At 50.9% G+C, this 22,467-nt stretch overlaps 1 protein-coding gene across 1 annotated transcript; it reads right to left on the bottom strand.

Moving 5' to 3' along the window:
- Window positions 1-17,852: 17,852 nt before the first annotated feature.
- Window positions 17,853-18,953, bottom strand: LOC129345268 (actin, cytoplasmic type 5-like). The gene has a single exon (XM_055002306.1). The coding sequence runs from the start codon at window positions 18,951-18,953 to the stop codon at window positions 17,853-17,855; it is 1,101 nt and encodes a 366-aa protein (XP_054858281.1).
- Window positions 18,954-22,467: the final 3,514 nt, after the last annotated feature.

Raw genomic sequence — 22,467 nt, 5'->3', positions numbered from 1 at the left:
ACCACAGACGGACAGCAAGGAGGTCTGGATAGGGAATGGCCGAGGCACCGAGTGGTCTGGGAGACCAGCTTAAATACCCCAAAACGTACCCTGGGGCTGGTGCTGTACTTGGTGGTTCTCACAGATTAAAACAAAGGGTCTAATGGGTCACTGAATGGCTTGGATGGGCCACTTTGGTAATCAGATTGTGATAAGTGACACCTCAGGAAGAGGGGACAAAAGAGGGAGGGGGAAATCCAAGTGGGCTGAAAGGATGTTCCAGCGGACAGGGCTTGTCCTGATGTCATCAGCTTTGGAATGCGGAGGTTTCTTTGAGATGCATTCTTTAAGTGCTTGGGATGGTCGGCACTTAGTTCTTCTCCGGGGCGGCTCCTAAGATATGCAGTGCGGGGCGAGGGGCTCTCGCTGCGGACGTGGTGTGCCCGCTTCGCCGAAATGGCTTCTCAAAGCGGTCTTCTTCCCAGGGTCTTCTGGCTGCCTAAGAACATGGATGCCAGCTGGGCATAGCTGGGGCTGGATAGCAGGCTGCCCGATAGCGAGGGCAAGCTCGGCGACCGGCCCGTGGGAGGCTCCCGGCGGGAACTGACCAGGGAGCGCCTAGCCAGGCTCGCTGGAGGTTTCCCCGGCTGGCGCCCGGCTGCTAGCAGCGGCTTGGGCCCATATGAGGCAGGCTTCCATGGAGGCAGGGGGAACAGCACTTTAAAACACAGTCCAAGGCAGGGAACAGGCACGGTCCGTGGCAGATGGCAATGCAGGCACGGGGCACACTTGTAATAAAGTCCAAACGCACACTGGGAATTCCAGATACAGGTCAGGGCAGGGCTGCCCAGAAAGAGAGTCCTTTGTGCAGTTAACCAAACATGGAGTCAGTAAACTACACAGTCTATAGCAGCAGCAAGGCAATTGACACGCAGGCAGGAAACTGACACGTGTATACGTGCCTTTGTGCAGCAGTGAAACAGTAACGCAGGAAACTTTAACACAGTTCATGGCAGGCTTTAAAGCAGGGGAGGGGGCCTACTTGGCAACAATTCCCCCCCTCGGAGACCCCGGGACGTCAGGCGCGCGGGTCTCCGAACTTGGCTTCAAAGGCGAGGTGGTCGGCAATGTCCGGTGGTCGAGCTTCGAGCGAAGAAGGAGTGGGAAGGGAAGGAGGGGGAGGCGTCACTCAAAAATTTAGTTTGGAGAACCACCTAACCGAATAAGTGCAATTTAGATCAGCCAATGGGCTGCAGGTCTCTGGGTTCACACCAGGGGGTGTGCTAAGTGCAATTGTCAGAATAAATAGTAATAATTCATAGCAATAGTAATTCATAGTAATAGGCAGCAATGATCAATTCATGCATATAAATAGCAATAATTCATAATGGTGTACATTGATTAATTCATGATTGAAGGTAATTCATACGGAATTCATGATGGGTTAAAAGCACTAAAAACCAGGAGCAATTAATATACATGGATCAATTCATGGATAGTTAAAATCATAAATAGATACATAGGATTAAAAGCAGGGACAATTAAAAGCAATTCATACAGGGTAAAGTGGAATGTGCAAGCATGGCATAATTCATCAAGGGTAGAGTAATTCATAAATGGCTAAAATCATAAATACATATATGTGATTAAAAGCAATAGTGCATGAAGTCAAAAGCAGCAAGAATAAAAGCAAGTGCGTGGAAACAATTCATGAGGGGTAGGCGGCGGAAGGGCTCATGGGGGCAGAAAAATACACTCTGCAATTAAAAACCAAATCAATATGGCTGGATTAAAATCAAATTCATAGACTAGAACTGCCTCGGCGGAGGGAGTTGGGTTAAGAAGGCAATTCAAAAGGTTAAAATCGAATTCATCGGGATAAAGTTCATGGGCGCACTTGCGGTAGATAGAGGGAGGGACTAGTTCGGGGCTAAATTCATGGGAGTTAAAATTCATAAAAGCAATGGAAAGAAATTCATAAAACCATAGAGTAACAAAGATCACAGACGGCTCAGTCCGCAGTACAGCTGCTGGACTGGGTTGCATATTTACAAGAACAAGCAAGCTTAGTCCATGTGTTCCAAAACACACTTCCACCCCCCCTTGCTGTCTGCGTCCATCCGCAGAGCAGGGTCGGCAGGCGGCGAGAAGGGCTTCAGGCACACAGTTCTAGTCCTCATGGAGGTGGCGCTGCTGGCGGTCGTTCGTAGGCAGGCCGTGGGCTGGGAGGCAGAGAGATATGTCCCCCCCTAGTCCACAAGAGGGCCTCGGAGCGGTGTCTGGCAGCAGAGCGTCCATGGGGCCGGTGCAGGATCCGTCCACATAGTAATAAACATAATCATAGTCCATACCGGCACAAGCAATAAAACAAACAAGGGCTGAAAACGGGGCGCCCAGAATAACCATTAGGGCAAGAGGAGGTCTGGATTGTAATGGTCCAGACGGTAGGATAGTTGGAGTTGCTGGAGCTGTCGGCGGCTCCAACAGCCCAAATAGAGCAGTGAGGCACATAACAAAACTTGGAAGGCCAAAATAACAATGATCGGGTGCAAAGCCAAATTGTAAATTCCAGTGGCAGTGGGGCTCCAGCCAAAGAGGGTCTCCCACCACGAATGCTCTCCGGTGGTCTTAATCCGCTGGGCAAGATCCAAAATCTCCTTTCCGTTGTGGGACACAACCAAAGCAGTGGTGTCCCCGTCCCTCTGGATGCTCTGGAGGGTGCGGTGGAGCTGCGGGTGGGCCAGGAGCTCATGGATTAGCTCCAGACCGATGCCAAGGGGAATGGGCTTCACATAACGATAGATGGAGGGTGCCACCAGGATCTCTTCTTGGGTCCAGACCGGTACCGTGTAGGTGAAGTCGCAGGCTGCCACCGAAGACAGGTTGCAAAAGCAGCGATTGACTCCCGGGATCACGGGCTTCAGCTGGAACGAGTTCAGGACCATAAGATCGCAGGCCGTTCGCACGCAGGCACATCCTTTCCCAAGGTAGACCACAGCGGAGCTGTTCTCCCGGACGACCTCGAAAGGGCACTCATTGAGGGCGTCGACTTGCGGGGCTACACAGGGGTGATGAGGTGCAAAGGCTTGGTCCTGGCAAATGAAGCCGGTCTGGTCTCGATGCTGGCACCCTTGGAGGCTGACGAGCTGCCATCCGGTCGGGGTGAAGCGGGCCCAATGGTCAGGGTGGCGGGCGTAGAGGACTTCGGTGTCGCTGACTTGGAGTCCCAGAGGCACGACTGGATACACGTGGAATGACTCGTGCGCACTGGCCGTTAATAAAAATAATTTAAGCTCCTGGGTGGTCGGTGAGAATGAGGAATTTACAAGAGACCACCAGGATTCAAGCTCCAGTTCTATGGGTGACAATTTGGGCATAATCAATCTTTTAATTTCCAGGGGCAAGTGCCCGTCCGTGGCTTGCCGAATTAGCCCCATGGCCACAGCCTGGTTTAATTGTTGGGCTTGCATACATGCCATGGCTATTGACATGTTGCGTTCCAAAGACTGTGTTCCTTTGAGCAGCAGAGAAAAATCTCTTTCAATTTGACTCTCCCAGTTAACTAAAATGGAGCTGATCTCGTGTTGCCCATTCGAAATGGAATTTAGGGACTGCACCACCGGTTTACCTAAGTCGGAGATGCTAGTCGTGACATGGGCAAACTTATTAGCGAGAGTCTCAATGTTGACCGAATCCATGATTGCTAAGCCTCCGGCTGCAGGAGCAGTCCAGTCGGCAATGCTTCGTCTGGCACGCGAGAGAGAGGGGGAGGGATCGATCCACAGTTGTAGCCATGCATTCCAACCCTTGCTACCGGCCTCCAGATAGGGAGCGCACTGCGGCAGCCTCTGGGTTATATTTAGCTCAGCTAAGTCTATGCGGATCTCTTTCAAAGACATTTGCGGGCGGACTAGAACTCTCTCGAATGTCAGTTTTCAAAACATGGGAGCCCACTATATGCGTGCCGCCTTGGCTTAATTGTTCATTGCTAGCAATCAACGGGTCAATTTGGATGGTGTGGGTCTCCTGGGTCCGGATCAGCAGGGAATAATTGCCTGGTTCGTGAGTCAAATTTACAAAGAGCAGCCCAAGCCGGTGAAATTTCTCTACTAGGGGCTTGGTTTGGCATTCGGGCGTCTGTTGAACCAGTATCCAATCGGGTGGGCCATGTTTGGCTAGGTCTTCCTCCTTTACAATCCAGGTCAAGTTCTCCCAGCGTTCTATAGCAAAGGAGAGAACTGCGCCTGAAGGGGGCGTGATGGTGACTGATGCAGATTCAGTGGTAGTAGTGCCTAGTAGGATGGTCATTCTAAAGGGGTCTCCTGCCTTCCATACTGCGGCCGACACTACAATTACTTCACAGTATGGTCCGAAATCCTCAGTGACAAATGGCGAGGTTTCGAAGTTGGCAGGGGTGGTATATTTGTCTACCACCGGGACTGCGGTGGGGGCTGGCCTGATACGGGGAAGAAACATACAAGGAATCGGAGCGAGTGGTGACACTGTGTCAGTAGGCGAGTAACATACTAATTCTTGAGACATGGTTTTTACTCCCACACATAAAACAACAAGCTCTGGGGGCCGGATCCACTGCTCTTCGCAACTGCGGAAGTTTGTGCGATCCGTGGGGGTGGTCATATTGCTCTGCTGTACAACCTTGCAGACCATCATTTCGTTCCCTGCCAGGGTATTGATGCATCTCCAGTGGGGGTAGGGCATTAATTTGGACGGGCGTCCCTCTATTAGGGTGCCTGCCAGCACGAGCAAACACAGAGTAGCCAGGTGCCTCATCTCCTGGCCTTCCTTTTCCTTCCTGGGGAGACCTGCGGATATAAGTACAGGTTCCCTGAGTTTCTTGCAGCAAAATAAATGAAGTGAAGTAGGGAAAAAGGAGGGCGTATTTCTGCCAGCACTGTGTGTTAAGCGGGGTTCGAACGAGAAGTCCCAGAGCACTAAGCGAGCCTTCCAGCTTGTTGCTCTGGGGAACTCCTGTGCGAAGGTTTCTTTCTAAAGCGTGTATATTTCAGAGGGGAAACGTCTTTACGTCGAGCGAGGGTCGGCTGTGCGTTAGGCGGGATTATGCAAACTCGCCCCAGGGGTCCCTGGGTGCCTAGGCTATGTGGCCTTCAGGTGCCCCTTGCTCGGTGGCGGGTTATTTTTATTTTGTGGGCTGAGAGCTATCGGTCCGGCTTGGCCTGGCCTTGCCGCTTTAAAAGGAAGAAAAACTAGAGAGCGGTATCCAGCAACTATAAGGGTTGCTGCTAAAGGAGACCTTCGTTCTATTTTTCTAAAATAATTTTTAAGTAGGGGTGGTTAGGGTTGAAGGTATGTTTTATGATGGTTTGCTTTTGCTTTGCCTTTTTCCCTCTGCTTTTTTGCAGGACCTCATGTATGTATTTCGGCGGACCATATTTTTTCCTAGGATCAATTTTTGGAGGGACTCCCTCGGGAGGCCCCATTTTCATGTTAAAAGAAAGAAACACACAAAGCAAAAGCACACGGGCGTGGGTTATTTTCAGGTTGCCCTCACTTGGAAGGCCTGGCAGGGCTTCATTAAAACTTCAATATGTCTCCCCCCCTTCTTTTCCCTTGTACGGCACGGGCACGGGAAAAGATTACGTGGGGCGGGCGGCTGCTGGCGGAAAGGGCCGAAGTGGAGCCGAGGGCGCTCGGCGGCGTTTATCGAAAAGCGGCGGAGGCGGCCGAGATCTGTCGGCGCCACTGGGTCTGGGTTATTCGGGGGTCATCTTGGCGCGGGGGATCCTGGCTATGTAAATGAGGCACGCTGCCCCTTGTGCGTGGCGAACGCACCCCAATAACACATTCCAGGGGTAACATATTTACAAAATACTGGCGGGTCTTTTACTTTTGCACTAAAGCGTACTAGATGGTGGCGCCGTATAGCAACTCACCATGACGAATATGAACATTAGTAAAAGAGGGGTGTTGGGCTATCTGGGGGTCCTTTTCCAGGGGAGGCACGGCCCTCAAAGCCAAAGCCGACCATCATGCGAAAGCGTGGGTCTGGCAGGTGAGACCCCGAATCTACGTAGATGCGGGATCTTCACCAGCACGGCGGGTGAAATGTTTTCAAATACAGAGATCGCCTTTATTGGTGCGTCTCCAATATTGGAAATGCATTCACTCTTGGGCTAAAGCCTCTCCAAACACTTTCACACACAGCAAATCTCTTTTGCCTGTGCAATTTTTTCCCGAACATGCGGCTTACAATCCAATTAAGAATCACTCTCGGTGGTGGTCCTATTTGGCTTTGGTTGCCGTGTCTTCCCCAAGGGTCCCAACTGTGGGGCCCGCCTAACGAAGTTAAAGAATAGAATTGGAAAAACTTTGGACATTCACACCTATATCTACATATTCTACTGTTTCTTTTATACTAAGGCTACAAAGGTCTGGTCTAAGGGAACACAGGGTATCTCTGGCCCAGGGTGAAGGGATATCTGGCGAATCACTGGGCAGAGGGGGGCTAGGCTGGTGGCGGCTCCCCCAGGGTCATACACAGGAGGGGCAGTTTGCAGCGGCTTCCCTTTCCATTCTTTTAACTGAGAGGCGTGAAAGTATTTTAACCAAGTGCCTCCTGTCTTTCTCTGGATAGCTACCTGATAGACGGCTGGGGAGACTCTTTTCGTGATGGGGACTGGGCCCTGCCATTTGGCTGCTAGTGAATGCGCCTTTTGTGAGAACTTCCTGTACAGAACGAGCTGTCCTTCCTCCCACTGCCTGGGGTTCCTGACCCATCCTAATTTGCGGTCCATATCTTTCTGAGCGGTGCCCAACTTCTGGGCCACTTGCATGTGGACAGCGTGTATGGATGAGAGCAGATCCTGGACCCAGGCGTCATTAATCACTACGGGCTGCATATCAGAAGGGAGCTGCGTATCTAGCCAGAAGGCTTCCGGGAGCTGCATTCTTCGCCCTGTCATTACCATATGGGGGGTGAGCCCGTGAACTGCGGTGGTGCCTCTGATGGCCATTAGGATTATGGGGAGTTTTTCATCCCAGTCTCTCCCGGAGGAGCGAACCATTTTGCGGAGAGCCTCCTTGAGGGTCCGGTTGGTTCTTTCTATGGCGCCCGAGGCTTGAGGGTGGCCGGCTATGTGGAAGCGTTGCTGGATGCCTAGCGCCTTGCAGAGCTCCTGTGTGACTTCTCCGATGAAGTGTGAGCCTAAATCAGAGTCCATGACTCTCACGATGCCCCATCTTGAAAAGACATTGTTGAACAATAGTTTGGCTGTGGTGGCTGCATTGTTGCGCTTGCACGGAAACGCTTCGACCCATTTGCTAAAGGGGTCTATGACAGTGAGACAGTAGCGATTGCCGCGTGGAGTGGGGGGAAGGGGGCCGATAAAGTCAATCTGTATGCGAGCCCAGGGTCCGTTAATTCTCTGATGCTGGAGGGGAGCTCTAGGTCCGGTGGGGTCTGCATTGACCATAGCGCAGGACAGACAGTTGTCCACCCATTGCGCTACTTCGGTGCGCATGCCAGGCCACCATCCAACCTCTTTTACCCTTTCCAGAGTCAGGTCCTTGCCTCGGTGTCCCTGCTCGTGGACAAACTGAATTAAATCAGCCCTAACTTCCAATGGCACTACCCAGTGGCGTTCACCGGCTGCATCTACTGCCCAAACTATGCCTTCCTCTTCTCGGATCATTAGTCTTCCTGTCTGATCTCTCCCTGCGGTTAGGAGGTCAGTTATTTCTGGGTCAGATAGCTGTAGTTGCGCTAGGTCTAGTGTTCCCGTAGTTCCCTGAGCCTGGCTGCGGGCTTGTGCGCGAGTGGTGACAGGGTGTAAGGGGCAATCGGTAGCTGGTTCCGGTAGGGGAGCATTTTCAGTGGCGGCTGCCTTGGCTGCGAGGTCTGCCTGGTCATTCCAATAAGCGGTCTCTGAGTTTGTCTTCTGGTGTCCCTTGACATGGGTAACCTGCGTTGGGCCTGAGCGGGACTGAAGGAGTGCTGCTACTTGCTGCCATAGCTGTAGGTGGGCTACGGGTTTCCCATCGCTAGCTCTCCACCCCTGATTCTGCCATACCGGGAGCCAGACCGTGGCGGCTTTGGCCGTCCAATCCGAGTCTGTGTAAATGGCAAGCGGGCTTTCTGGGGGCTCAAACTCAAGCACTGCCAGAAGCGCTTGCACCTCAGCCGCTTGGCTGGAATGGGGGCGGGCTGGACCTTTGAGAGTATGGGCGTCACTCACTCGCACGGCGCCGTAGCCTGTCCGAGGAGAGCCTCCAACGTGAAAGGAGGAGCCGTCACAGAACCAGCATGTGAAGCCGTTCTGTCGGGCTTCCTCTAGCGGGACTCCCCAAGTGACTGGCCAAACAACCTGCGGTGGCGGGTCCAGGGGGCACTCGTGCTCGGTTCCAGTTACTAACAGGCCATAGGGGGCGGGTGGCTCAGTGGTCTCCTTTTTAAATTCCACTCCGCGGTTGACTAGGGCCAGGGTCCACTGCGCTATGCGGGCGTTTGAGACTTGTCCATCTTGTATTTTTCCCGACAGGATATATTTGAGAGGCGTGTGAGTGGTTTGAACTATTGTGCGTGACCCTCCTATGATAAATTCCCAATGGGTCAGACTCCAAACTAGAGCGAGGCAAGTCTTTTCGCATGGGCTAAACTTGGTCTCTACTGAAGTTAGATTGCGAGAGGCATAGGCTACTACTCTAGCGGTTCCCGCTTGCTGCTGGGTGAGCGTGGCTCCTATGCTCTTGTCTGATACTGCTAACTGAATAAAGAATGGCTGGGTGACATCTGGATGGGCTAGGGCCGGGGCTGCGGCCAGACTGCGCTTTAGCTCGGCTAAGGCTGTCTGTTGCTCCGGTCCCCACTCCCAGGGGGTGTTCTTCTTGAGGAGAGCATAAAGGGGGCGAGCCTTGTCTGCAAAGGACTCGATGAAGTCTCGGGAAAAGTTAAAAGTTCCTAGAAGGGCTCTGAGGGAGGGGACATCGGTGGGTGCAGGCAGCTTGGAAATGACCTCCATTCGCTGGGCATCCGGGGTGCGACCCTCGGGTCCCAGGGTCAGACCCAGGTACTTGACGCTGGTCTGAACCAATTGGGCCTTTTCCCTGCTTGCCTTGAACCCAGTCTCGCGGAGGAGTTCCAGGACTTCCCTGGTGATTTGGCGGGCTAATTCTTCCGTGGGGGCGTGGACCAAAATGTCATCCACGTAGCTCAGTACGTGGGGCCTCGAGGAGGGTTGGAGGCGTTCCCACATCTGGACTACATGGGCATGACAAATACTGGGGCTGGAGTGGAATCCCTGGGGTGTCCGTTTGAATGCGTATTGCTGGCCGCGGAAAGTGAACGCGAACTTGTACCAGCAAGACTCATGCAACCGGATGGAGTGGAAAGCGTTGGCCAGGTCTATGACCGAGTAGAACCGGGACCCAGCGGCAATGGCCGTTAGGATCTCATTGTACTTGGCCACAACCGGGGCAACTGGAGGGGTGGTGGCATTCAGGGCACGGAAGTCGACCGTCATTCTCCAGGTCACTCCATCTGCTTTTAGAACTGGCCACAATGGGGCGTTGCAGATGGACTGCATCGGGAGTATGACGTCCCACTCAAGGAGTCCTTCTATAGTTTTGGCTATCCCTGCCTCGGCTTCCGCTGGGTACTTGTACTGTCGTTGGGGAGGGGGGTCCTTTCCTTCAATCAGGACGCAGGCGCCCTTCACTATCCCACACTCGGCCTTGTCTGTCACCCACACTTCGGGAAAGTCCTGAACCCAGGGGTCTCCTGTGATGGGGGCGAGAGGGAGGGGGGCCTTAAGGGCTGCGCACCGATGGATTGCATTGACGAAGTCTGGGCCTCCTGGGATGCGCCACAGGAGCCCATTTGCTAGGTCAATGGTCAGTCCCTCGGCACGGAAAAATGGCATGCCCAAAAGTCCATCATCTTCTCCCCGGTTTGCGCATGCCGAAATCCTGGTGGCCAGGTTCCCAACGGAGAGGGGGATATCCTGCCAGACCTGGGATTCCTGCATGCCGCCTCCAAAACCGGCGAGCTGCATGGTGGTGGGGGTCTGAGTTCCCTTAGTGACTAAGGTGGGCCGGAGTATATTAAGTGAAGCTCCGGTATCTATGAGGAGAGTGGCAGGCTTCTTCTTTTCCCCGGGAGTCCCGATCCCTGCCTTCACTGTCGGTCTCCCCCATGTGTCCGGCTTTAGTTTGGCAACTATGCCCACGGAGGGAGACTGGGACTCGGGGCAACCCTATTCTGATCCTGCACACTGGTCGGTGGAAGCGGCGCTTCCTCTAAAGGGGTTGTTGGGGCTCGGTCGTTCCCGGACCGCAGCTATCGGGGGACTCGAGAAGCGAGGGTCCGGCGGTAAAGGGGGCGCTGACGGAGGTACTGGGGGCTGTTGCTGGTCTTCCCACTCCATGATCGCTTTCATTAGAACGGACGTGGGCTTTCCATCGAATAGCTCCATGTTCGCTCCAATGTTTTTGAGGCGCATCCATAGTTCCCAACGGAGGGAGTCCCTGGACTGGGGCGTGCTGCCGCGGTCCCGGTAGCCCTCGTGGTCGCCCTGCGATGCTCCCCAAGCGTTAGACTGATCTGGAGGCGGGTAGACCTGATGATTGTACGGGTGTGATGCTCGCGAGTGAGAAGGGGCTAGGGGCGCCTCCTGTAATCGGGGCTCGTGGGGTCCCTGCTGGGAGGAGGAACTGTAACTCGGGGTGGGCGCAAAGGAAACTCCCGGGCGGTAGTCCCTTGGTCCTCTTCCCCGGTTAAAGCTACTGCTCCTTCCCCTCAGGATCCCTCCCCTTGCCTCCGGGTACGGGCTGCGTCCCTGCGGTCGGTATTGAGAGTGGGGGCCATGATTGGCATAGGTGACTGCACTTATCGGCTCGCTCTCCTTTCTACGAGAGGCCGGGGACTTCACATGGCGGATGGCGCCGGTCTCTCGCAACAGGCCAGCAATGCTCCTGATGCGGGATTCCAGCTCTCCCCATGTAATGCTCCCGGGCTCTACTCCTGCTAGGGCCAGGCGGGTGGTGCTGTTGAGTCCATCTATGACTGCCCTCCTAAATTCTAAGTCGTCGAAATCCGGCATGTCGCTCAAGTCTAAATCCACCTCGTCTGCTAGTTCGGCTAGGAGCTGTTTCCTGGCTAAATATGCCTCTGGATCCTCTCCGGGTTTTTGAGACTCTGCAATATACAGGGCCTTTAAACTCTTGGTGGGCCACAGGAAGGCGCACAACTCTTTCATGGCACCGTACTGACTGCGAGTGGCTAGTCTCCGGTTAGAAATGTATGCGTTGAGAGAGGTGACTATTTCGGGGCTGGCACAATGGCGGGCCAGCTGAGCTACATCGGAGCCACTGGCGGAGGGCTGGGACATGGTCACGTGAGCAAACCATTGTATAGCTGAGTCTCGGTTCAGGGGTCCCATTCGATCCGCTATGGCTTGGAGCTCATCGGGCCTCCAATTGCGGGTCTCCTTAACTATTCGGTCTGTCTTCCTGCCATCATCGTCTGTGGTGACAATTTCTTTAGTAGCTATTGGATGGAGGGGCTGTGGAGCTTCCTCGGGCTGGGACGAAGGGGGTGACCAACTGTCGGTACTACCTTCGGGGAGGGCCAAGAGGGCTGCGGGATGCACGGCGGAAATTACGGCCTGCTGCATTCCCAGGTGCTGCTTTAGGGCCTCTAGCTCCCTCTTACAAGCGGAGTGGTCCGCTGCGGCTATCTTTGCGACTTTCTGCTCTGCCATGAACTGGGCAGCATGGGTTAACTTTGCAATCTTCTCCTGTCCTTCAATTACTGCGTGCTCAGCCATATCGGCACGAGCGGTGGCTACTTCAGCCTTGTGCTGGGCGTCCTGGAGGGCAGCGGCTAGTCCCTGCTTCTCCAGCATGAAGTTAACGCGTTCGGAACGCCACTCGGCTGCTTTTTCCTCATGTTCCTTCTTTTCTCTCCTTAGCTTTTCTATCTCCTGTTCTTGTTCTTCCTGAGCTATCTGTAGCTTATTAATTAGGGACACGCTGTCCTGTAGGGCGGTGAAAAGTGCCCAGGCTCCATACCTATCCTTCTTACTGGACCTAGGTTTCTCTTTTTCGCAAAAGTCTTGGAAGGCGCTTCTGACTATCTGGAGCGGGTCGGGTCCCTTGAAGGAACCGGCTTCCCAAGGGCAATCTCCCTTCTTAACTAGCCACTTCTCCAGGCGGGGCACGGTGGGGGCTGCCCGGTACATTTTACTTTCGTTTAAGGCTGATCTCGGGGGAGGTTACAGAGTGGATCAGCGACACCAGGGGTGGGGCGATTAAAGCTGCTCAAGGGTTTTAACAACTTCTTCCTCTCTATGTTCCTTTTGGGAGGTTTATCCTTCCCTCAGGTCCTCAAGGGTTTTTACCAGGGGGTTTTCAAAGGGTCCTACTTTTAGGTTCACAAGGGGATTTTTAAGGGTTCTACACTCGGCTCTTCTCCACCGGGGGAGAAGGAAAATTCCTATTCCCGTTTCAAGCTTGCCTACAAGCCACGGGACCAGGAAAAGTTTACTGGCTCAGAGGGTGCTCTCAAGCTCTCTAAGCCCAAGAACCAAAAACGCTCAGTGCTTCCAAGCCTCTGCTCAGAAGCTAAAGCTCAGGGGTCTCCCAAGCCTCTACTCGGAAAACCAAAGCTCAGGGGTCTCCCAAGCCTATGTGCTCAGAAAACCAAAAAGTGTTCCCAAGCCTCTGCTCAGAAACTGCAACTAAGGGGTCTCCCAAGCCTCTGCTCAGGCAACCAGAAATGCTCCCAAGCCTCTGCTCAGAAGCCACAAATGCTCTCAAGCTCTCTGCCCAAGAACTAAACTCAAAAAGTCCCCAGGCCTCACGCTCAGAGACAAACGGTTAAACTGTCTCCAAGCCACGACCAAAAGACTAAATGCTCAAGGACTGCCTCTGCAAGTCCCCAAGCAAAAGTGCTCAGGAGTAAATTTACTGTACTCCCAAGCGGAAGGCGCTCAAGAGTTCAAACAACTCCCAAGCAGGGTGCGCCCAAGAGTCCCACTGACTCCCAAGCGAGGTGCGCCCACGAGTCTGACTTAAAACTCGCAAGCGGAAAGGCGCCCAAGAGTCTTCCTTAAAACTCTTAAGCACGGTGCGGCCGGCCGCCGCGGGGCTTCAGGAACCTGGCTTCAGATTCCCAAAGCTAAACTGACCAAACGGACTAACAATCCCTTCACGTTTCCTCCGGAGCGGGGACTGAAGCCTAAGTGCTGGCAGGAACGGGGGTTTGGACGGGCTTAGGAGAGACGGGGGAGGGCGGAAGAGAGTTTTATATGTGCTGCTTCAGGATATATATATCTATAGAGCCTACTTCTGGGATCCCACCCACATAGACGCGTTTAGGCGGCCCGGAAGGTGGCCAGGAACTTCACCAGTTCAGAGGTCCTCACCCACAGTACACCGGTTATAACGGCTGGAGGGCCTCGCGGTGCACCACAAAAGGCAAGTAGTCCAAAGCTGGCTGAAGGAGGAAATGGGGGAAAAGCCAACCCACAAGATAGAATTGCTCGCTAGAGCCACACACACTCACACTTTTAATTCCCTGAGCTAAATTGCGCTCTTTACACTGAGGTCTGGAAAATTTTCCTCTAAGTCAGTTCGCTGAAGACACGCGTGTCGACTCACGTGTATTCACACGAACTGGGTTATGCCCGCATTCTCCACCAGTAAACTGTTACCAGAACTGCTCTTTTATTATAATGGGGAATTAGCTGTAGCAGTCTGTAACTATTAATATTAAGCGAGGATCATAACCTATGTTTACGGAGGTCCCGATCCCAGACACTCTAGTGAAAAAGAGGCAGACAAGGAGTAAGGTCCAAACACGTGTATTGAGTGTAGCGTAAGCCTAGCTTGCACAATCATACAAAGAACATACAAGGTCTAAGAAATATAGCGTAGGAAATACAGAGACGTTCGCATTAGCGGGTTCCCAACGATGGTAAGGGAAATACTCACAATCCTGGAGCGAAGCAGAGACACGTCAGCGAGGGTGGCCCAATGCCAGCACTGGAACCACAGACGGACAGCAAGGAGGTCTGGATAGGGAATGGCCGAGGCACCGAGTGGTCTGGGAGACCAGCTTAAATACCCCAAAACGTACCCTGGGGCTGGTGCTGTACTTGGTGGTTCTCACAGATTAAAACAAAGGGTCTAATGGGTCACTGAATGGCTTGGATGGGCCACTTTGGTAATCAGATTGTGATAAGTGACACCTCAGGAAGAGGGGACAAAAGAGGGAGGGGGAAATCCAAGTGGGCTGAAAGGATGTTCCAGCGGACAGGGCTTGTCCTGATGTCATCAGCTTTGGAATGCGGAGGTTTCTTTGAGATGCATTCTTTAAGTGCTTGGGATGGTCGGCACTTAGTTCTTCTCCGGGGCGGCTCCTAAGATATGCAGAGCGGGGCGAGGGGCTCTCGCTGCGGACGTGGTGTGCCCGCTTCGCCGAAATGGCTTCTCAAAGCGGTCTTCTTCCCAGGGTCTTCTGGCTGCCTAAGAACATGGATGCCAGCTGGGCATAGCTGGGGCTGGATAGCAGGCTGCCCGATAGCGAGGGCAAGCTCGGCGACCGGCCCGCGGGAGGCTCCCGGCGGGAACTGACCAGGGAGCGCCTAGCCAGGCTCGCTGGAGGTTTCCCCGGCTGGCGCCCGGCTGCTAGCAGCGGCTTGGGCCCATATGAGGCAGGCTTCCATGGAGGCAGGGGGAACAGCACTTTAAAACACAGTCCAAGGCAGGGAACAGGCACGGTCCGTGGCAGATGGCAATGCAGGCACGGGGCACACTTGTAATAAAGTCCAAACGCACACTGGGAATTCCAGATACAGGTCAGGGCAGGGCTGCCCAGAAAGAGAGTCCTTTGTGCAGTTAACCAAACATGGAGTCAGTAAACTACACAGTCTATAGCAGCAGCAAGGCAATTGACACGCAGGCAGGAAACTGACACGTGTATACGTGCCTTTGTGCAGCAGTGAAACAGTAACGCAGGAAACTTTAACACAGTTCATGGCAGGCTTTAAAGCAGGGGAGGGGGCCTACTTGGCAACATCTGCAATTCTAAGAAATTAAATCTTGTGTAACTCAGTGCCAGCCACATGAAAAAATATATCAGCTATAGCACTGGGAACTAAGATTCTTGGTCATTGGTGCATACAGGGCTTTTTTCCTGGGAAAAGAGGTGGTGGAACTCAGTGGGTTGCCCTAGGAGAAAAAGGTCACATGGCTGGTGGCTTCGCCTCCTGATCTCCAGACAGAGATGCCAGCACGGAGGGCAATCTAAACTCCCCTCTGTCTGGAGATCAGGGGGCGGGGCCACCAGCCATGTGACCATTTTCAAGAGGTTCCGGAACTCCATTCCCCCGCGTTCCCCCTGAAAAAAAGCCCTGGGTGCATAGATCTCCTTACTAATTCTTACATTTGCCTGTTAGCAGCTGAATTTTGGTAATCTTTTTTTTTTTAACTTTCTCCACACTAAAATGAAATGTCAATGTTCCTGGAGCCGCTTAGATCTTTTAAAAAACTTGAACCAACAAACAACATTAATAAACAGTTGCACATACCATTTTGCACATGGGCAAAAATCAATAGCTTTCCATACACATTCATTCTCTGCGGTGGCCCACACTTATGGTATGGCCTACTGGAAGAGATCAGGAAAGCTTCTACTTGCCTGGCTTTATGCAAATGATGCAAAACTGAATTATTCAAGAGAGCTCTTTATTCAGATAGGAGGGCTGGACTGTAAGGAAGTGGTCTCATATGGATGCATCAGTAGAGGGATATGGACCATAGACTTTACTACTATATGCTACCGTGTACTATCTGTTGCTTTGGGTATGCTCCTACCAGATAGTTTTATGTTGTTTAATGTGTCAGTCTTAGAATTGCTTATGCTCTGTTTCAGCATTTCTTCCGCTCTGTATTAGATTTCTGCTAGTTTTAAATCTTTGCCAAATTGCATTTATAGACCCTATTAAATTGTTTATTGAAATGACCTTGACATTCTTGAGTCTCAGTGAAAAGGGCAGACTATAAATAAAGTAAATAAGTAAAAAAAATACGTATGTGCTGTCATTTCTGGAACCTTATTTGGCACTTGATGCAGTTCAAATTCTTGATGGTTTTGCTGTATGCGGAATATCTCTCTGCATTTCAGAGACTAGAATGGAAGCCTGCTGGCCATACACACACGAGCTGAACATCAAATTCATTGCACATCCCAGACAAACAAATTTTGTATTATTTGGTACTATCACACAATTAGTCGACTATATTTTCTCTCTCACCAACTAAAAATGTATACGATCTTTTAGCTTAAGCTTGCATGTATGTCTTAAAAGTATTCCTTTATTAAGAGAAAAGCTGACTTGTGTTTAGTTGATGTTCTCTTGTATTAAAAGACAGATCATCCTAGGTGCACTTTCTCATGAGGATCCAAAAGAGATCGCTGCAAACTGCGGGCTTCCAACTACAGTTTTTGGAAAGTTCATCAACTTAGAATACAGTTTCTTAAATCTTGTCCTCGATTAAAAACTTTTTGATCAACAGAAACAGCGCATTCAGTTAAACACACTAGGGTTGCCAGGTCTAGGTTGGAAAATTCCTGGAGATTTTGGGGGTGGAGCCTGGAGAGGGTGGGGTTTGGGGAGGTGCCTCAGTGGGGTGTAATGCCATAGTGTTTGGAGCCATTTTCTCCAGGGGAACTGATCTCTGTTGCCTGGAGATCAGTTGTAATTCCGAGGGGAGATCTGCAGGTAGTGCCCGGAGGTTGGCAACCCTAGTTAGAGCACTAACTGCTGCGGCTGTTCCAAAAAATTACGGGCTGCTTTGAAGTTCAGCATCTGCCTTGCTCTGCCGCCTCTTCATTTCTTTGTTGTGATGTAGCCCTGTCCTGGACAACAAAGCCAGGGCGATATAGTGGTTTAGGGTAATGGACTAGCTCTGGGAAGACCTGGGTTCAAGTTGCTACACAGTCATGAAGCTCACTAGAGTACCCTGAGCCAGTCACTCCCAGCCTAATCAACCTTCTATGGTTGTTGAGGATAAAACTGAGCGGTGTGGTGGGGGGGAACATTATATGCCACAAAACTCTCGAAGTAAAAAAGCAGAATGAAATTTAACAAGATAATTAAGCTTCAACTATGCAGGATATTTCAAAGGCTGCGGTGAGGCAGTGACCTTTGGAATGGGTCATCCCTCCCCACCTCTTCGTACAAATAAATGCCACCCTGCATAGGATCCAGTTTTCCAAAGTCACACCAGCAGAAGCAAAATGATTCTGCCTCCACCCGATCCCTGCAGTATTTGCTGAGCCGGCATCCAAACTCCCAGTTACAACCCTCATTTAATTTCAGGTGGGTAGCCGAAGGGAGTTCTGACTCTTGAAAGTTTATACCCTGAAATATTAGTTGGTCTTTAAGGTGTTACTGGACCCAAATCTTAACCTTCATTTAAACACACATCATCACTATAATTTATTGATATGAATAGTAGGGAAGAAAGCAATGGTTTATTTAAAAAACACCCAAATTCGATAGCTGATATTCAGTTTCATAGCAATACTTTATTAGAGTTTCTTCTACAAAAAATGGACAATATTAAAATCTACAGTTCTCAGTAGGAATGTTAAAAAGGCATCCCCCCCCCCCAGCACAAACCAAGAGGCAGCAAAAGTCATGCACATGAATGGATCTCTAACCTTAATTTGGCACAGGTCATTCAACTGACCAAGACTTAGGAACATGTAGGACATGTTTCTGAAATAAATAAAGGAGAGGACAGATTCTTCAAGGAGAGTCCCATGTTAGAGGAGGCTGGTCTCATTTTGAACCACCACCTCCACATAACACACAGGCCGCCCAACTCCATTAAAAGTGCTTATGATGGACAGTGAAAAGGTCAGATGCATACTCTTGCTTGCTGACCCACATCTGCTGGAAGGTGGAGAGAGATGCCAGGAGAGAGCCACCAAGCCAGGCAGAGTATTTGCGCTCTGGTGGGGCAATGATCTTGAACTTCACAGTGCTAGGGGCCAAAGCGGTGATCTCCTTCTGCATTCTGTCGGCGAGGCCAGGGTACATGGTGGTACCACCTGACAGCACCGTGTTGGCATACAGGTCCTTTCGTATACCCACGTCACACTTCATGATGGAGTTGAAGGTGGTCTCATGGATGCCGCAGGACTCCAAGCCTAGAAAGGAGGGTTGGAAGAGGGCCTCGGGACATACGAAACGCTCATTGCTGATGGTGATCACCTGGCCGTCAGGCAGCTCGTAGGACAACGAGGCACCCGTGGCCATCTCCTGCTCAAAGTCCAGGGCAACGTAGCAGAGCTTCTCTTTGACGTCCTGCACAATCTCCCTCTGGGCTGCGGGAATAAAGCTGCGGCCTCTCTCATTCAGAATCTTCAGAAGAAAGTCCGTCAGGTCACAGCCAGCCAAGTGCAAGCGCAAGATGGTGTGGGGCAGGGCATAACCCTCATAGACGGGCACAGAGTGGGTGACCCCATCTCCCGAGTCCAAAACAATTCCAGTCGTACGGCCAGAGGCATACAAGGACAGCACTGCCTGGGTGGCCACATACAAAGCTGGTGTGTTGAAGGTCTCAAACATGATTTGCATCATCTTCTCCCTGTTGGCTTTGGGATTCAGGGGCGTTTCAGTAAGCAAGACTGGGTGTTCTTCTGGGGCAACGCGTAACTCATTGTAGATGTGGTGCCAGATCTTCTCCATGTCATCCCAGTTGGTGACGATGCCACGTTCAATAGGATACTTCAGGGTTAGGATATCCCTTCTGCTTTGTGCCTCGTCCCCCACGTAGCCGTCCTTCTGGCCCGTGCACCCCTGATCCCTCGGCCTTCCTATGACGGAGGGGAACACTGCTCTGGGGGTATCATCTCTCGCAAAGCCTGCTTTGCACATTCCGGATCCGTTGTCCACAATCAGAGTGACTATCTCCTCATCTGCCATTTTGAATTATTCTGCAAGAAACAAGGAAGGAAAATACCAGATTCTTAGACCGGGGTTAGGAGACTTCAGTATTGCACAGTCTCAACCTACACTGATCACGCTATGTAACTCCAGATATTCAGTGTTTTGACAGATGAAGGGCCATCTAATCTATGGTAAAATTGCAAATCTCAGCCAACTGTTGGGCCTGCAAGATGTTAACCAACGGATCAGCCTACCTTTCTCCCACCGCTCTCCGTATTGGTTCCCAAGTCCCCCAAAGTTGTTTGAGGACAAGCCAGGGGCTAGTGGCGAGGAGAAAAGGATAGTGACAGCTGGTTGGAACAAGATAGGCAGTTCAAGAAAGTAAAGTTTGAAGAGGGGAAACTAATATAATGGCATAATTTCAGGTTAGAGGCAACAAAGAAAGTACCCTCCCAATGAGCTTGGCGTATGACATATTATTTCCAAAAAAACTAATCCAGCACATGATCATAAGATTTCTCAGTGATTCCATGCCAAACTATAGTTCCCTAGTTTCCAGTTCCCTCTCCCAGATTTAAGAGACATAAGATAGTAACAATGGAATTCTAAACAGAGTTGCACCTTTCATTGACTTTGTTAGACTTTGTTGAAACTTTGATTAGGATTGCATTGTAGATTTTTACACAACTAAATAATCTTATATACTAACAGCCAAATGGCAACGATCTGTGGAACATTTGTGGGGTTTAAAAACCCAAATAATAAAAAGAGCACCTGTGGCTTTAACCAGATGCTTTCAGTAGCAGTTGCTAGGCAACCATAACAGTTTGGCCAGTATTCCATGCTGTGTTGCTGTCAGTAAGAGACAGGGAGAGGAGACAGGGTTCTTTCCAGGGTTGTTTTGGCCTTGGGGGAAGACTCAGGAAAGCCAGGTCCAGAAGCAACCACAAGGTGACTTGATACCAAATGACTTGCAGACTCACTCAGGCCTGGCTCCTTGAAACTGGTCACCAGCAGCCACCCTTCCCCACAGTGGCTAGAGTTTCAGAGTGGGATCTGAGAGACTCAGGTTCAAATAACCACTCTGCTGTGGAAGCTCAATGGGTGACTTTGACCTGGACACATACTCTCAGCCTAACCTACCTCTCTGAGTGGTTGTGAAGATAATATAGAGGCAAGGAGAATGATGTAAGCTGCAATATATAAATGAAGTTAAAAAATAGAGGTAAAGATGGGGGGCAGATAATAGGTAAATTTAGTGGGTTTGAAGGAGAGAAGGACATCGGGAAAGATGAGCATATGGGGCTGCCAGGGAGAACGAGGAGATAGAGTGGGGAAGAGGGGGAAACAGAAAGAAGCACCCTCCCCTGCAAGCCCTTCAGGTTCCCCACTATGCAACTAGGCACTAGTGGAGAGGGTGCTGGGGGGCTGCAGGGGGGGAGGGGGGAAGGTAAAGCCAGGTGGCAGAAAAAGGTGGGCAGAAGGAGAGAAAGAAGCAGGAGAAGGGGGAAGAGGATATGGGGAGACAGTGAAGGGAAAGAACATGAGATTCCCCTGCAGGTCCTTGGCGGTCCCCATTTATTTATTGCTTTAAACGTTTACCAAGGTTTGGAAAACTGGCAAAGGGTTGGGATGGCATGTCAGGATCACCTGTGCCTGCAGAACATGCATTTTCCAGGGCTGGCCTTGCTATTAGCCATTGGCACAGGAGGCTTACACACAAACATATTAACAGGTTGCTCTGTCTTCTTAACAGAAACCAGGGGGAGAGCTGATAACAGGGAAAGAACATTTACAAGGGCCAGAGAGAGAAGTCAGTTTGCTACATCTTTAAAATGCTACAATTGTGATAAAGAGCAGCTTCATTAAAAAAGGGTTACATTCCTACTAGTTTGCAATGCCCCCTAACACAATTGCAGCCGCTTAAGTGTCTTTGAGAAATTTTTTGACCTTTTAAAAACCATTTATTTTCCAAATTTGCTTAACATAAGTACAAAAAAGAGAAAAGGAGAAAGAAATGGAGGAAAAAACCAAGCGCAAACAGCTGCACAAGCGACCATCATAGCCTGACTTGCATAGCTACGATTTTAAAGCCACCCAAACTGCTCTGAGCAATTCTGAAAGAGTTTTAGGACCGGTAGGCATTTGCAAAACCCAGTGCATAGAAAAGAACAGAGCAGAAAGCAATCTGCAAGACACGAGGCTTCAGCTTTTTAAAAATACCACCCAGGGCTTCCTTACTCACAGGTGCCACGCTGACTCCTCCTCGTCCACACCTGCAGCAACTTCGCTTTCACTTCGCGCGTTGTCTTCTGTTCTAAATTCGCAGCAAACTCGCCTCCCGCTCGCCTATTGGCCACCGCACACGGAAACCACGCCCGTTCGTTCCCTTATTTGGAACAAAGCTGTATGCTAACATCCGGGACTGCTTCGCTTCACCCCATTGAATGTCTGGATGAAAACTGCAATTCCCAGACAGCCCGGAGGGAGCAGGAGGCGGAGCTGCCACCAGCTCCTCCATTGAACTGCAAGCCCCAGAATGGCTTGCGTGGGATTAGTTGAGCATTTCCAGCTGTAGGATGCTTTAAGATGGAGAAAGGAGTTTATTGGTCAGGGTTGCACCCGGAGATCTCCCAAAATTACAACTGGTCCTAACACAGCAGAGATGAACTCCTTTTGGGAAAATGGTTGTTTTGGAAGGTGGACTCTATATTATACCCTGCTGAGGGTATACCCTGCCCAGATTCCACCTCAAAATCTCCAGGAATTTCCCTACCTGGAATTGGCAACTCTTTCTGACAGGTCTGGGCTGAGCTTGCCTGAGCTTCGGGGTCTTTGGCTAGGCCTAGATTCAGGCTGCAATTGCTGTGCACACTTGGTGAGATTCGTTTCTGAATGGACAGTGAGGGTTGTGCTGTTTTTTTAAATGATGCCATTAGATGCAGTTTGTCTGCTCTCTGCAAAACAACTGAACATCCAGAGTCGGTCTAAGCACGCCTACTTGGCTGGAAGTGCTACTGTGTTCAGTGAAGCTTCTTCCTGGTTCCAGGTAAAGGTGCACAAAGACAGCATCGTTAGTGCACCTCAAAGGCAGCTCCCTGCCAAGGTACTGCTTTATACAACTCAGGTTAGCAGAATATAAATGTGAAGACCACATTATTTGATATTAACAGAGGACTTAGTATTTTTAAGAATGGTAATGTGGTTCTCCCTTATTTCTTTTATCATCACAACTACCCTCAAAGAGTTAGTGGTCCAACAGTGCCCAATGAACCTGGTATCCAAATCTTGATCTCCCTAGCACAATACTTTAACCATTAGGCAACACAGGCCCACGAGAATTGTTTGCAGAGTTCAAAAATGTGCAATAAAAGTTCATCTGTAATATAGAATGGCTTCGCTATCTACTTCAGTTCAAATTCCTAGCAGTTTGACTATCTATAGCACAACTCTGGCATTTCAGTCTAGAATGAAAGAATTGCCACTCTTGAGCCCGTCCTGGCAGGAAATCACTTTAGTGGCATGTTTGAAGTTAGTCATCTCCAAAGAG

The sequence above is a fragment of the Eublepharis macularius genome, chromosome 18 (genome assembly GCF_028583425.1).
Source record: "Eublepharis macularius isolate TG4126 chromosome 18, MPM_Emac_v1.0, whole genome shotgun sequence".
NCBI classification, from domain to species: Eukaryota; Metazoa; Chordata; class Lepidosauria; order Squamata; family Eublepharidae; genus Eublepharis; species Eublepharis macularius.
This window is presented reverse-complemented; position numbering and strand designations above follow the sequence as displayed.